Genomic DNA, 15,334 nt, shown 5'->3' with positions numbered 1-15,334 from the left:
TGCAGGTTGTGCCAAGGTTTGTGATATCCACCATGGTTTGGGGTTATGGTTAGTCTCTGAATTAGCATTTGAATCTGCTTACATGAATTTAATCAAAATGTGTGGTCTGCATATGTCAGCCTATGCTCTATGTCTATGTGTCAACTGTCAGTATGTCAGCCTGTCTGCTTGTGTTTTCACATCTTTATCTCCCATGTCTTGAGTCATTTATCCACTCTGGTGTGTATGTGTGTGCATACTTGTGTGTGTGTGTGTGTGTGTGTGTGTGTGTGCATTTGTGTCCCTGAGCAGGCCTGGGTCCCTCTGGACCATAACCCAACCTCCATGGGGGCTCTGGAAGGTCAGGGTTTGGAGGGAACTTGTTCCAAGCCTGGTGGGGATGGGGCAGGTGATACTGGGGTGGGGCAGGGTGGGGGGTGGGGGCAAGAGTGTGTGCTAAGGGCCTAGCACCACCATTTCCCTGGGCGGGCGAGTCTCAACAGCAGGCAGACAGGTGAGGCTGACCTGACAAGTTCTAGAGGCCAGGGGCAATGGGGCGGAGCATGGCTCTGACTTAGGGTGGCAACAGGTTGGGGGCCCTGGCACATTCAGGGCCGGTAGGCAGGCAGACGGTGGTTCTACTGGTGTCTCTCCTACTACAGCCAACCCTAGGGTGCAGGCCATGGAGCCTGCGGGAGGGTGAGGACAGCCAGGTGGGCAGGCATGTTTGGAAGCCTAGGGCCGGGGGACTTGGGAGCCCAGGGCATGGCAGGACCCCTGAGGGGCCGGGTGGAGGAGCTAAAGAGGCCATGGTGGCGGGAGGCCTCACCATTGGTACTCCAGCACAGTGAGGCTGCTAGGCTGGCAGCTGATGCCCTCCTGGAGCGGGGCAAAGCTGCCTACCTGCAGGTCATCTCTGAGGAGCGGGAGCTGCCCTTCCTGAGTGCTCTGGATGTGGACTACATGACCAGCCATGTGCATGGGAGCCCTGAGCTCAATGAGGCCCAGGGATTGGACGGCTCAGGGCCTGACCGCCTCAGCCTGCTCTCTGAAGTCACTTCAGGCACTTACTTTCCCATGGCCTCCGACATAGAGCCCCCGGACCTGGACTTGGGCTGGCCTGAGGTTCCACAGGCCACGGGCTTCAGCCCCACCCAGGCTGTTGTCCACTTCCAGCGGGACAAGGCCAAGAACATCAAGGACCTTCTGCGTTTTCTCTTCAGCCAGGCCCGCACGGTAAGGACTTTATCTCTTCAAGCATTCATTTCACAGATGTGGAAACTGAAGCCCATGGAGGGAAGGGGACCAACCCAAGGCCATACAGCAGTTTAGCGGCAGCATTGGGAGTAGAACCTCTGCCCTGGAGGGTAGGTGTGTATTTTATTTACCTTGGTAACCCCTTGACACTCAAGAACATTAGTCTACAAACACCACAGAAATGCATGCAAAATTGTGCATATGGCAGGGAAGGATCTTCAGTATCTTTCTTGGGAGAGGGTCCATGGCCTTCATGAGATTCTCAAAAAGGTTTATGATCCCAGACTAAGAACTCCAACCTTGGTGAACATTTGAGTCACTTCCTTGACTTGCAGGGGAGGAAACTGAGGCCAGAGAGAGGCTAGAACTTGCTCAGGTATGTCCAGTCAGTAGGTGAAATAGAGCTCAGGGGGAGAGAAAAGGGGCCCTGACTCAGGGCTGGGCGCATGTTCGGCCCTGCCTCCTGGTGCATGTTCCCAGCCGCACCTCACCCCTTGCCTACTGCATCTCCAGCTGGGCCTGAAGCAGGAAAAGGGCACTGGTGCCTGGGCTCAGCATGGCATTTGAGGGCTGGGCTTTTAGTTTTGCACCAAAAGGGAAGGGGAATGAAGGCTTCTGGGCTCAAGGATGGGGAGTAGGGGCTCAGGAGAAAGAGACGCAGGAGAGCTGGTACAGGTGGTCAGTACCTGGGAAGTCTCCAGCCACAGACTAACACAGCTCTGTTCCTGAACCCTGATCTCTGACTCAAGAGGCAGGGTATGGATCAGATGACCCCAGGAAGGATTTGAGGTGAGTTAGACTCAGTGTCTTTGTCTGGGAGAGCAACCCAGAGGGTGCCTGCTGCAGAGATCAGGAGCCAGCATGCTGCGATCTCACGGGTACCTCCAGAGCCTCCCTGGTAAACCTGCCTGTGCCCCAGGCAGGGGAGGGCCAGGCCTGATTGGCACTGGGAATGCGGTTATTAGTGAGGTGGCTGCTGTCATCACTCCTGCCCCTTTGATGTTTCCTGCCTGACCTTGTTCCCCCTGTTCCTGGCCAGGCCTGTGCCAAGGAATAGGGCATCCTCCACTATACTATACCTGCACTTTGCCTCCTTATTCCCATCTAGACCCCACCACCACCCCCTGGGCCAGGAGCCATGCTTCCACTCTGGGCTGCCACTGACTCTCAGAGTGACCTTGGGAAGTACTTCCTTTTCCTGTGAGCCAATATCCTTGTTTGTTAAGCAGGCAGGAGGAAAGGAACATTTATTGAGTGCCTGTCATGTGTTGAGTATTTTCACATCTAATCACAGAATGAGGACATATAGGTATCATTGTCCTCATTTAACAGATGAAGAGATTGAGGCCTGCAGAGGTAAAGCCACTCACCCTGGGCCACATCACTAGGAAGTAGCAGAGTGCAGATTCGAACCCCATTCTGTCTGGCTCCAGAACTGGAGTGCTTTGCCTTGTACCTCTTGCCTCTCAGCCTGGATAAGGAGAGGCGGTTCTTTTTTTTTTTTTTTTTTTTAATTTAATTTATTTATGATAGTCACGGAGAGAGAGAGAGAGGGGGGCAGAGACACAGGCAGAGGGAGAAGCAGGCTCCATGCACCGGGAGCCCGACGTGGGATTCGATCCCGGGTCTCCAGGATCGCGCCCTGGGCCAAAGGCAGGCGCCAAACCGCTGCGCCACCCAGGGATCCCAGGAGAGGCGGTTCTTACAGCACATATATGCAAGGGAAAGAAGGAGCAGTTGGGGGCTTGACAGTGGGAGGAGTTTTTCAGGGCTTCTCTGAGGCAGCCCATTATATGAGGAGACCACAAGCCCCAGCCCCACAACTGAGCAGAAAACTGGGTTCCACCTGTCGTGGATGGAAGTGAGGGAGTCTGTGGGTATAAGATACCACACCAGACCTCTGCAGCTTCACAGGGAAACTGAGGCAGGTCTAGCAGAGGGTTTGAGGATCCCAATAACTGGCTTGTAGCTCCAATTCTTGAGGAAGGAACCTCTGACAGAGTAGGACTGGAACTAGTGGGAGAGTATGAGGGCCTGCGCTGGGAATCGGGGTCTGGCTTCTGCTCTGACTCCCTTCCCACCCTGGGCCTCAGTCTATCCACAGATATCTTTGAGAAGCTCGTGACAGATAAACACTCTGTCCTCAAAAATATGCACACTGAAACTTTCAAACATATCCTGGGTGTTCAAGACAGTGGAATCTCCCTGTGTCTAAATTAAGAACCCCTGAGCTAGGTTATTGCTAAAAGCCCTTCCAGTCCAGATGTTCTCATAGGCTCCAGCCTTCTGATTTTAAGCCCAGGTCTCTTTTCCTGGGACCCCAGCTCCTACCCCTGGGCAATGTCCCGGGCAGGGCTGAGTTTCCCCTACGTCCCCCAGGTGATAGCTGTGGTGATGGATGTATTCACTGACATGGAGCTTCTGTGTGACCTCATGGAGGCCTCGAGCCGGCGTGGTGTCCCCGTCTACCTGCTTCTGGCTCAGGAGCACCTAAGGCACTTCCTGGAGATGTGCTACAAGATGGACCTCAATGGGGGACACCTGCCGGTTAGTGAGGGACGGGGCAGTAACAAGGGAGTGGGGCGGGGATCAGGGAGGGCAGAAGAGTCAGGTGCCCAGGAAGCATTGGGGGTCGATGGGAGTGGGCAGCTGAGTTCCTTTAGCTGTTTAACAAAGTTAGAGACTGCATGGGATTTGGACATGGCTTGAGCCCCATTCTCTCAAGGTCACCACCCAACTTCCCTTTCTCCTTGGCCCAGAATATGCGTGTGCGGAGCACGTGTGGGGACACGTACTGCAGCAAGGCAGGCCGCCGCTTCACAGGGCAAGCCCTGGAGAAGTTTGTTGTCATCGACTGCGAGCAGGTGGTGGCAGGCAACTACAGGTGAGCATGTGGGACAAGGGGCTGCCACCAGCTGGTGAGGGCACCTGGGATCTGGCAGCTTGAACTTGCCTCCATCCACCCATCCCTTCCAACAGGGACTGAGCACCTGCCACGTGCCAGGCACTGTGCAGGGCTCAAGGGATAGTGTGGGAAACAAGACAGCCCCAGGCAGGGCCCTGGAGGAGTTCTGTGGAAGGATTGCTTTAATGCCTTTGGCATAGAAAATGCCTATGGCACCTGAGAACTTGAGGGACTTTGGGGAATCTTGCCCCCGGTCCACTTTATAGATGAGCAAGTTGAAGCCCTGAGATGGGAAACCATGGACCCAAGTCCTCTGAGCTGAGCTTGGACAAGCACAGACTCTGAAGTCAGGGCTCTCCACTGCCCCCCCCCCCCCACCCCGCACCCCCCTCACTTGGGTCCTCATGGTGGTGGAGTTGTCTTGGTATGCTCCCGTGGTTGTGACCTCTGAATAGCCCCAGGGTCCTGCACTTTGCCTTCTGACCCTGACCCTCTGCCCCCAGCTTCACCTGGCTTTGCAGCCAGGCCCACACTAGCATGGTGCTGCAGCTAAGGGGCCGCATCGTGGAAGACTTTGACCGGGAGTTCCGCTGTCTGTATGCCGAGTCTCGGCCTGTGGAGGGCTTCTGTGGTGGTGAGGATCTTGTATCTCCTAGGGTACTGTGTCCTCCTCCAGTGGCCTTGGGATTTGGGCCCGGTGTGCCAAGCCCCCCCTCATCCTCACCCTCCAGCATCAGCCTCAGCAGCATCAAACGCTCACCTCTAATGGGCCACTCTTCTTATCTCGCTCCACCAGGTGGTAGTGGCCTCAGTGATACGGGTAGGGGGTCCTCATCCCTGAACCCTGCCCGCCTTGAGGCCAGTGGCCAGACCTCTCTGCAACGCCAGCTGTCAGACCCGAAGCATGCCTCCCTACTGGGGCCCTACAGATCCAATCTAGGCAAGCTGGGGGCATCCCCATGGTCACAGTCCTCTCCTGCCCTCAACCACAATGGTCACAGCCCCTTGACCCTAGCAGTGGGGTCACCTCTGCTTGCTCGCCAACGCCCTCTCCTCCCCTTCCCCCAGGGTGTTGCCACCCTGTCCCGGGTCCCAGAGAATGGGCTTCTGGGAAGCCAGGAGTCTAACCCCCAACGAGATCGCTGGGTACCTAGCACAACCCTGGAGACAGTGCAGGAGAAGAAGGTGTCTTTGAGTCAGAGCCATAGCCAATTGGATCTCCTTGTCCCCTTCCCCAGAGCCAGAGAAGCTGGAGACCCTGATTCTGGGGTTAACCCCAACTCAGACTCCCTCTGGCCTAGAGAGCAGGCCCCAGAGGACAGGAGGTTGTCCCCAAACCAGAGACACAACCAGCTGGATCTCCTGCCCCAGTCCCAGGGTGCTGGGAGTATCTCTGAGTCAGGTTCCCCCAGACCTGGCAATCAAACTCCAGAGGATAAGAGGCTGTCCTCAAAGCACAGTCATGGCCAAATGGACCTCCTGGTACAGTACCCCAAGGCTGGGGGCTCCAGAGCATCCCCTGGAGCCAACTCCTCAGCTAGGGCTGGCAAGCAGGGTCAAGATGAGCAACGACGGACCCTGGGCCACAGCCAGCTGGACCTCATCACAAAGTTTGGCCCATTCCGAGGCGAGGGGCCTGGGCCCAGTGGTCTCCCCATACCAAGTCCTGCTCGAAAGGCTGGAGTAGGCTCTGGGGATGAGAAGCGGCTGACCTTGGGCCACAGCAAGCTGGACCTCATCACCAAGTATCATCAGTTGCAGGGCACTAGGCAAAGACCTGAGCCTGGCCTCCCTGAGGGCCCCACAGGTGGACATCACAATGGCAGTAACAATGGCCCATTTGGGGATGAGAAGCGGCTGACCTTGGGCCACAGCAAGCTGGACCTCATCACCAAGTATCATCAGTTGCAGGGCACTAGGCAAAGACCTGAGCCTGGCCTCCCTGAGGGCCCCACAGGTGGACATCACAATGGCAGTAACAATGGCCCATTTGGGGATGAGAAGCGGCTGACCCTGGGCCACAGCAAACTGGACCTCATCACTAAGTACAACAAATCCAAGTTCAAGCTGCTCCGAAGCCGCTTTGAGTCCTAGTCCTGCTCCCAGCAGGGACATATCCTTCTTCCATCTACTTGGACTTTAGGTTTACTGAGGTTCCAGACTCTAGGGTGTTCAAACAGGGGCTGCATGGGGAGCATTTAGTGTCTAGAAGCCCATATTAGACATTCATGGGGCTCAGGAGTCTTGCTTATGAACACACCTGCACACACACACACACACACACACACACACACAGATGGAACCCACAATATTTACCATTTGCCACTGCTGGGCACTTCACACTGGCTAATTCTCATTCTTCGTCCTCACAACCTCTTACAAGATAGACCTCTATTAGGTAGACATTTCTAAGGTCACAGGTATTATATTTTCTATTTTATAAATGTGGAAGCTGAGGCCCAGAGAGTTTGATGACTTGCTTGGGATCAAATCCAAGTCAATGGCAGAGCCAGGGCCCAAACCCATGTCTTTGACTCTTAAGATTGTGTTTTTGCACACCATTGTCAACAGTTCACATGTCCCCATGTACACAAAATACACCACAGAGATGCCCCAAATGCCTACACAATACACTGACAGGGTTCACACTCACAGACACACACTAAGTACACAAAGGTCCATGTGATAACACTCAGAATTCTAGTTATACTCAATAAATGTTATATGACTAAATGAATGGCTACACAACATATATGCATTCAGTGCACACTGAAGAACCCTCAGGATCCACAAACAATAAATATGTATATAACCACACACATAAACACAGAGGCATGCACACACCAACCAGTGTCTTCTTTGATCTTAGCTGTGTACCTGGCCCTGTACTGAGCACACCACAGGACTGATAAGTGAATCAGGCGCAGTCCCTGGGAGACACGGATTAAAAGCATAAACCAAGTCAAGATAGAACTGTATCTCAACAGAGGCTAATCAGTGACAGGGTGGTAGAGAAGGGCAGAGAGTGGTGGTGGTGGTGGAGTGGTGAGCAGTTTCAAAGTGGTGAGCAGCTTTTGAGGCAGGCCTTGAAGTATGGGGAGGATTGGACAGATGAAGAAGAGGAATTCCTGGCATATGGAAGCAGATGAAGAGAGGCCAGGGAGAGGACTGGAGGAGGGGATCTGAGATGAACTGGGGATGATGTAGAGGGCATGGATACTCAGACTCTGACACGTGCACATGCATGCGTGCACACGCACACACACTCATCATCATTTTGCTGAGTGTCCCTAGAAGCACAGGCTCTGACAGGTTGTATGTTCTTTTCCTGAGCTCATCACCTGCCTGGGACAATCTACACGGTACAAATCAATAAAAGCAGACATGCTGTGACCTAGCAGCAGCCTGGTGTGTGCTGAAAAAGGTGGAGTTTTGAAGCTGCATGTTGAGGGCGGAGAAAAGGCACCATTTGGTCCAATTATGGAGGGCTCCCTGAGGGAGAGTGGATGGCTGCTGAAGGGCTAGGGGGAGGACAAGGGCTCCAGGACCCCTCTATCTTCATTGTAACTTTTTTAAAAAGTTTTTTAAAAACTTATTTATTAATGAGAGACACACACACAGAGAAAGGCAGAGACACAGGCAGAGGGAGAAGCAGGCTCCATGCAGGGACTCGATCCATCCGGGGTCTCCGGGATCACACCCCGGGCTGAAGGCGGCGCTAAACCGCTAAGCCACAGGGGCTGCCCCATTGTGACTTTCTAAGAGGCCCAGGGGCATTTTGTGGATACAAAATGTAGATCAAGTTCATCTCATCGATGAGAGCAGGTCCCTTGACTGCCACCATTTATCTTGGGGGCAGAAAGTGGTGCATGTGATCAAGCACATGCAAGGGGCAACACACCATTGTCCATCTGGCCTCTCCCTAAGACCCGGTTTCATCCGTCCTCCCCTCTCTTCAATACCTTCTTCAGCCTGGTTTCTTCTACTTCACTGGCCACGCCTCCTCTCCAGCCTTTGTCTTGGTCTCATTTCTCCCCACTAGACACCTCCACGGGTGACCTCGTCCACCCCAGGCTTCGGCCCCAAATATCAGCCCTTTACTGTCCCCTGGGCTCTAGATCTGGCCTCGACGTCTGTCTCGCACCTCACACTAGGCACGTCACCTTCCTCACCCCTGCCCTTCCTCTTAGCCTTTACTTCAACAGATACCTCCATCATCCACTCGTCAGGTATCTGCCGGGCATCCCTGGCTCCTCCTCTCTTACGCCTCGCATCCAACCAGCCACAGGTCTCGGTCAGTTGTATCTCCGAAAAAGCTCCCGAATGAATGAACGAATGAACCGCGGGATGGATGAATGAAGAGCGTGCTTGGGGCGGGGCCGAGGTGGGGTCCCGACCCGACCGCTCGAGACCTTCGAGTCCTCCTAGGGGGTGGGGCTACGGTGGCCGCCTGCGTGGCCGGGGCGCCGAGCTCTCCCGGAAGTCTCCCTGGGCGGAGGCGGAAACGGAAACCTGCTCAGGACCGAGCCGAAGCTGTAGCCGCGTGCGGGGGCTGCGTCGGCTGGCGAGCTGGTGTGGAGGGACGCCGGAAGGGACGGGTCCCGGCTCCCCGCGTCGCGAGTGGTAGGGGCCGGAGGATTCGGGGCTACAGAGCCCAGAAGGGCCCAGTGGGCGGGACCCGAGGTTTGAGGGGCCCAGAGGGGCGTGGTCGCAGCGGGGCCGAAGGGGCCGAGGCCGGGGAACCCGGATCCGGGGCCGGGAGAGGATCCGCAGCCCCTTAGGCCTCATGGCGGTCCGAGCGTCTTTCGAGAACAACTGTGAGATCGGCTGCTTTGCCAAACTCACCAACACCTACTGCCTAGTGGCCATCGGAGGGTCAGAGAACTTCTACAGGTGCGACGGGAGCGCCGGGACCCGCGCGCGGGCCAGCGGGGTGGCTGGATGGGAGGGAGGTTGCTGGGAGTCGGGGGCTCTGGCAGAGTGCGGGCTCACGCCCCCCAGCCCCGTGACCGCTGAGTCCATGTCCCCACAGTGTGTTCGAGGGTGAGCTCGCCGATACCATCCCCGTGGTGCACGCGTCCATTGCCGGCTGCCGCATCATCGGGCGCATGTGTGTGGGTAAGCCGACTGGAGCCTACGAGAGTCTTTATTGTAGCCTCGGAGGGGACCCCGAGTGACCCTTTGATTTCCAGGTTTTCATTCACTATCTCCAGATAGTGACTAGAGAATCCCCCAGACCTGGGCCAGACGCAGTTTAAGTGTTAGCAGATGAGGGACCATCACTGGAGATGGCTTCTGGATCATAGAATAACATTAAGTGTTTTCACTCTTACACTTGATTTCTCTCCTTCTTCACGAAGACCCTGGCAGGTAGGCATTATTGCCTAATCTGATTAATGATGAAGCTAAGATTCAAAGAACCCAAGTGACTCACCAGGTTCCACACCTAGTTTGAGGGAACACTGAAATGTCATTTCTCCCTTGCCATTGACTCTGGGCAAGTTGCTTCCTCTTTCTGAGGATCCAGTTCTGCAACTACAAAATGACAAGCTAAAATTCTGGGTCATCCTAGAATTTCAGCTATCCATTTAAATCTTAAATTCTCATTACCGTTTCTCTGAGTGGCATCCCTATCCTATTCCCCACAGTCTCATCACTGTTGACTCTGGCCTTTGGTCCTTTCTTTGAGCTGGATCAGTCTCACTGTCTCTCCTTATTTCCTTATTGTCACCTGTCACTCCTTCTGGCTAGTTCTGCTCATTGCGGGGTCATATAAGTTTGTTTTTATTTTTTATCAAAGCCTGATGACCTTTGCCTCTGAGTAACACTCTGGTCCCTTATCATGACCTTTGGACTTTCTGCTTGGTGGGTTTTTTTTGTTTTTTTTTTTTTTTGTTTTGTTTTTTTTTAAATGATGTGTGTAACTGAGAGTTCAAAAGTTCAGAGTTATGTTCTTGCAGAGGTAGGCAGAGGTTTAGTTATTGTCACAATATAACTGTAGTTCTTTTTTTTTTTTTTAAGATTTTATTTGAGTGAAAGAGCACAGGAGTGCGGAGGGTCAGAAGGAGAAGCAGACTCCTTGCTGAGCCAGGAGCCCAATGTGGGGCTCCATCCCAGGATTCTGAGATCATGACCCAAGCCTAAGGCATTTGCCTAACTTCCTGAGCCACCCAGGCACCCCTGTAGTTTGTTGTTCCTCCTCCTCCTCCTCCTCCTCCTCCTCCTTCTTCTTCTTCTTCTTCTTCTTTCTTCTTCTTTCTTCTTCTTCTTCTTCTTCTTCTTCTTCTTCTTCTTCTTCTTCTTCTTCTTCTTCTTCTTCTTCTTCTTCTTCTTCTTCTTCTTCTTCTTTCTTCTTCTTCTTCTTTTCTTTCTTCTTTCTTCTTTTTTTTTTTAATAAATTCCTGAGAGAGAGAGGCAGAGACAAAGGCAGAGGAAGAAGCAGGCTCCATGCAGTGAGCCCGACACGGGACTCGATCCCGGGTCTCCAGGATCAGGCCCTGGGCCGAAGGCAGCGCTAAATCGCTGAGCCACCTGGGCTGCCCAGTTTGTTCATTCTTATTGCACTTTGTAGAAGTATACCACAGTTATTCATCCATTGTGTTGACAGTTGGCATTTGGGTAGTTTTCAGTTCTATCCTGAATAGTGTTGCCAAATCTTTCAGTGACACATGGACATGTTTCCATTGGATATATAATACCTAGGAGAGGAATGGTTTGGTCACAGGGTATGTGAATATTCTGTATGGTAGGTGATATTAGATAATTATCTGAAGTGGTCGACCAATTTATACTCCTGTTGGTTGTTTGTATAGTTTTACCAACACTCAGTATTGGCATTCTTTTTAAAATTTTAGCCATTCTGGGAGGTATGTAGTGTTACTTGAATTTTTTTTTTTTTTTTTTAAGATTTTATTTATTTGTTCATGAGAGATACAGAGAGAGAGGCAGGACATAGGCAGATGGAGAAGGAGAAGCAGGCTCCCTCCGGGAAGCCTGATACAGACTCGATCCTGGGACCCTGGGATCACACTCTGAGCTAAAGGCAGACGCTCAACCACTGAGCCACCCAGGTGTCCCTCAGTTTTTAAGTAGCAAAGTATACAACCAATGCCAAGAATTTTTCTTGCTGGTCCTCGTTCCCCCTGGTTGATGATGGCAAAGTGGGTGGGGTATGGTGGGATAGATTCTTGGGCTCTCTCTGGCCTGCCCAGTGAAACTCCTGGTCCCCCTGGGTGTTGCATGGATCAATAGGTTGGTGGGCCGGGATCTGGGCCTAAAGCTCCTGGGAAAGCTAACTGGGCTGGATTGTATCTTCAGCCCCCAGAGTTCAGCAGGCATCATGTGTATTTGTGGTCCATCCTTGCCCCACCCCTAATTTGGATCTCTGTAGGGAATAGACATGGCCTTCTGGTGCCCAACAATACCACCGACCAGGAACTGCAGCACATTCGCAACTGTCTCCCAGACTCAGTGCAGATTCGGCGGGTGGAGGAGCGGCTCTCAGCCCTAGGCAATGTTACCACGTGCAACGACTATGTGGCCTTGGTCCACCCAGACCTGGACAGGGTAAGGTAGCCCGATTTGGCCCAGGATTCAGAGGTCCAGCCTAGTCAATGGTTAGTCACTGTTCTTGCCTATGAGGCAGGACTTAGGGGTGTCTTTTGTGGTTTGTCTTTATACTTGGGCTCTCGCATTTCAGGCACTCACTGGATAGTGATGATAGAGGCCTTCCATGGTGTGGTCAGTGCCAGAAAGAAGCTGAGGAGGGTATTAATCCTTCAGAATCAGGAAGATGGACCCATCCTATCCTGCAGCCAATGCCAGAGAGATAATTGACAGTTGAACTCTTGAGTGTGGGTTGAAGGGAAGAGAGTGATGTAGAGACCAGCCCCTGTGTACTCAGGGCATGCACAGATATTAGGGGGCTCTGTAGCTGGTCTCTACTCTGCTCCAAGCTATATTCCCTCCTTTTTCTGTGAGAAGCTTCCATATGCAGCTACCTAGCAGAGGAGTGAGGGGCTTAGGAAGTCAGGCCATGGGTGCTTCTGAGCATGGAGGGCCCTGGTTCCTTGACCTGCAAGTTCCGGGTCCTGAGTACCGTGCCTTTGGCTAACAGGAAACAGAAGAAATCCTGGCTGATGTGCTCAAGGTGGAAGTCTTTAGACAGACCGTGGCTGACCAGGTGCTAGTAGGCAGCTACTCTGTGTTCAGCAATCAGGGAGGGCTGGTACATCCCAAGACTTCAATTGAAGACCAAGACGAGCTGTCCTCTCTTCTTCAGGTTCCTCTTGTGGTAAGCATTCCTTTCTCTGACCTCTGTCTCCTGTTGAGATAGCTCCTTTGCCCAAGTGTTAAGGATCTGAGTTTTTTTTTTTTTTTAAAGTAAAGAACTTTATTTTTTTTAATTTTTATTTATTTATGATAGTCACAGAGAGAGAGAGAGAGGCAGAGACACAGGCAGAGGGAGAAGCAGGCTCCATGCACCGGGAGCCCGATGTGGGATTCGATCCCGGGTCTCCAGGATCGTGCCCTGGGCCAAAGGCAGGCGCCAAACCGCTGCGCCACCCAGGGATCCCCAAGGATCGGAGTTATTACCTGTCACAATTTGCAGTTGGGGCTGCAGGTCAGGGAGCAGGTTTTGGGGGAGAGTCCTCATGAGAGAGTGGCAAGACATTGGTTTTTGGTGCCATGATCCACACCGAGCCATCCCTTGGCAGGCAGGCACTGTGAACCGAGGCAGCGAGGTGATTGCCGCTGGGATGGTGGTGAATGACTGGTGTGCCTTCTGTGGCCTGGACACAACCAGCACAGAGCTGTCAGTGGTGGAGAGTGTCTTCAAGCTGAACGAAGCCCAGCCAAGCACCATCGCTACCAGCATGCGGGATTCCCTCATTGACAGGTGTGTGGGCCTCTCTTCTGCCTTTTGAGGGTAGGGGAAGGAGATGCCACCCGGAATGGGAGCCACAGTGCATTCATACTGGTAGGTTTTCCTCCTATGGGAGGGCCCACCCGCACACTACTGAGCAGTCACCGGGTACGGTCAGCAAGCACCGCCAGAAAATCTGGTCATCCTCAGCTTTGAAGATTCAGCTTAATGTCCCCTCTCTGGGCAGAGCTTCCCTTTGGGCCATCTTATTTTCTCACCACATTGTTTTGTAGTTTGTGTCTGCTTGTGTGTCTTGTCCCCAGCCGGCAGCCCAGAGCCTGTGACAGAAAGGGGCTGTTTACAGAGGAAAGGAGGGGTCCCTGAGGGACTTGTTGGGGGTGGGGATTGCATCAAAATCACAATCATCTGGATTTTTGTGGGTTAAGGAAAAGTGGGTTCTTCAGCCCTAACCCTGGAGAGTCAGGTGTGAGGCTCTGGAATCTCTTTCTCCTTTAGAGGAGCAGCAGATGTGGATATTCACCCTTCCCATTGAAGATTCTATTCTTGTCAAGGCATGCCACACCCGAGGATCAAGGGAGTCTTTATGAGGATAGAAACCCCATAGTAGAGCAAGTACCCAGTAACAGACCCTGTACTTACCCACAGGCAAAATTACTGTTCTTCATTCATTTATTTACCTAATGTGCACTGAGCCCTGTTCCCTAAGTGGCTCAGGAAGCTCCATTGAGACACTCTGGTATCCTGGAAGGTTTTGTGGAGGACAGATCATTTAGTCTGGGCCTTGGGGGAATACAGTCTTGGCCTGTATTTGAATACGCAGAGATGCAGTGGGGAGGCCCTTCAGACAGACCCTGAGATGGGAAAGTCTAGGGAGTTTGAAGGGGAAAGGTTGTACTGTTGTAGTGGCAAAGACCCTGAATGCCCGCATCAAGAAGTTTTGACTGTAGGGCTGTGATTTTGACCTTTAGACTATGTTGCAATACTTGTTAACGTAGATTCCTGGCATCTCTCCTCACTTAGTGATTGCCTAGGTCTGGAGTGAGACCCAGCCATGTGTGGTTTATTTTAATAAGTTTCTCTGGGTGATTCTGATGGGGAATCAGAATTGGGAGAGCAGTTGAAAGGGTCTGAATAGGAAAGCGGTACCAGTAGTTTTTTCATTTGTTCAGTAACTTTGTTTTGAACATCTGTACCAGGCACGATGTTATGATAAGTAAAATATACCCTCCCTGTCCTTGTGGAATATAGCTTGCAATGACAGTTTGTACACAGTCATTTAATTAAATAACAAACAAAAAACCTCTTAGCAGGCTAAGAACAGAAAAATTTCTGCAACATATTTGGTACCTCCTAAAAAACTATAGCAAATGTCATATTTAATGGTGAAGCTTCAGAAACTGCTCTTAAAGTCAGGCAGAACTGCCCACAGTCCCCAGCACAGGTCAGCATTCTGGTGTCCTAGCTCATGCAGTTAGATAAGGTAAAGAACTGCGTACTGGAAAAGAAGAGCCAAAACTCACTGGCCTCCTTTGGTTTTGAACCCATTGATTTGAGAGCTCACAATGACTGGGTCGGATAGGTGATTAGAAATACATACTCTTTTATAATTGTACACATAATTACTGCCTCCAGGAAGAATGTCCTGGTCCCATTCCTGCCACTGGGGGATTTGTGGTCTGGGCATGTCCCTTCTCTTTTGAATCCCCTTACTGCCTCCTCTGATGTTTGTTGGACTTGACCTGAGGTTCTGGTTTATGATCAGTAAGTTTGATTAAATTACTGAATTGAGTGGGGAAGGAGTTACTTTTAGTTTTTAAGTACTGAGAGCTCTACACTGGATTGTAACTCAAGGAAGCAGCGTAATCTGGGGCTCTGAGTGTGGCTCTTTGGGGCTGAGCTGGAACAAAGGGGTAAGGGTGGAGGCAAGCATCTTAAGAATAAAGGGTGAGGTGTGCTCTGAGAAGCACCTACTGACAATGTTCCTTCTTCTCTCTAGCCTCACCTGAGTCACCTTCCATGCTGTTCTGTGGGCTCGTGGCGCTGGACTTGGAATCCCTCTGTGCCCCACCCAATCTGTTTTGGATGCTGACAGGGAGTTGGCAGAGAGCTCACTGTGACTGAGTGGCTGGATGCCCAGCTCTTCACCTGTGCCCATCTCCTGAACCTACAGTTACTGTAAAAATCTGCCATATTGTGCTGTCAGGCCTTAAAGGCTCCTGACTGCTCTGTTTCCTGCACTACCCCCATTAAAGGGCAGCTGCCTCTGGCTATTCTTGAATGTGTTGTTTGGTCAACCCTCCTTCTGT

The 15,334-nt window shown here is 52.2% G+C and overlaps 2 protein-coding genes across 2 annotated transcripts; both read left to right on the top strand.

The window, feature by feature from the left end:
- The first annotated feature begins 439 nt into the window (after positions 1-439).
- On the top strand, positions 440-9,259 carry FAM83C (family with sequence similarity 83 member C). The gene is made up of 5 exons (XM_038572101.1): positions 440-1,215; positions 3,616-3,783; positions 3,996-4,120; positions 4,645-8,435; positions 9,174-9,259. The coding sequence occupies exons 1-4, from the start codon at positions 703-705 to the stop codon at positions 6,233-6,235; spliced, it is 2,397 nt and encodes a 798-aa protein (XP_038428029.1). The 5' UTR covers positions 440-702; the 3' UTR covers positions 6,236-8,435; positions 9,174-9,259.
- Positions 8,635-15,306, top strand: EIF6 (eukaryotic translation initiation factor 6). Its single transcript, XM_038572102.1, has 6 exons — positions 8,635-9,034; positions 9,174-9,259; positions 11,532-11,707; positions 12,258-12,434; positions 12,859-13,040; positions 15,025-15,306. The coding sequence occupies exons 1-6, from the start codon at positions 8,928-8,930 to the stop codon at positions 15,032-15,034; spliced, it is 738 nt and encodes a 245-aa protein (XP_038428030.1). The 5' UTR covers positions 8,635-8,927; the 3' UTR covers positions 15,035-15,306.
- Positions 15,307-15,334: the final 28 nt, after the last annotated feature.

The sequence above is a fragment of the Canis lupus genome, chromosome 24 (genome assembly GCF_011100685.1).
Source record: "Canis lupus familiaris isolate Mischka breed German Shepherd chromosome 24, alternate assembly UU_Cfam_GSD_1.0, whole genome shotgun sequence".
NCBI classification, from domain to species: Eukaryota; Metazoa; Chordata; class Mammalia; order Carnivora; family Canidae; genus Canis; species Canis lupus.
This window is presented reverse-complemented; position numbering and strand designations above follow the sequence as displayed.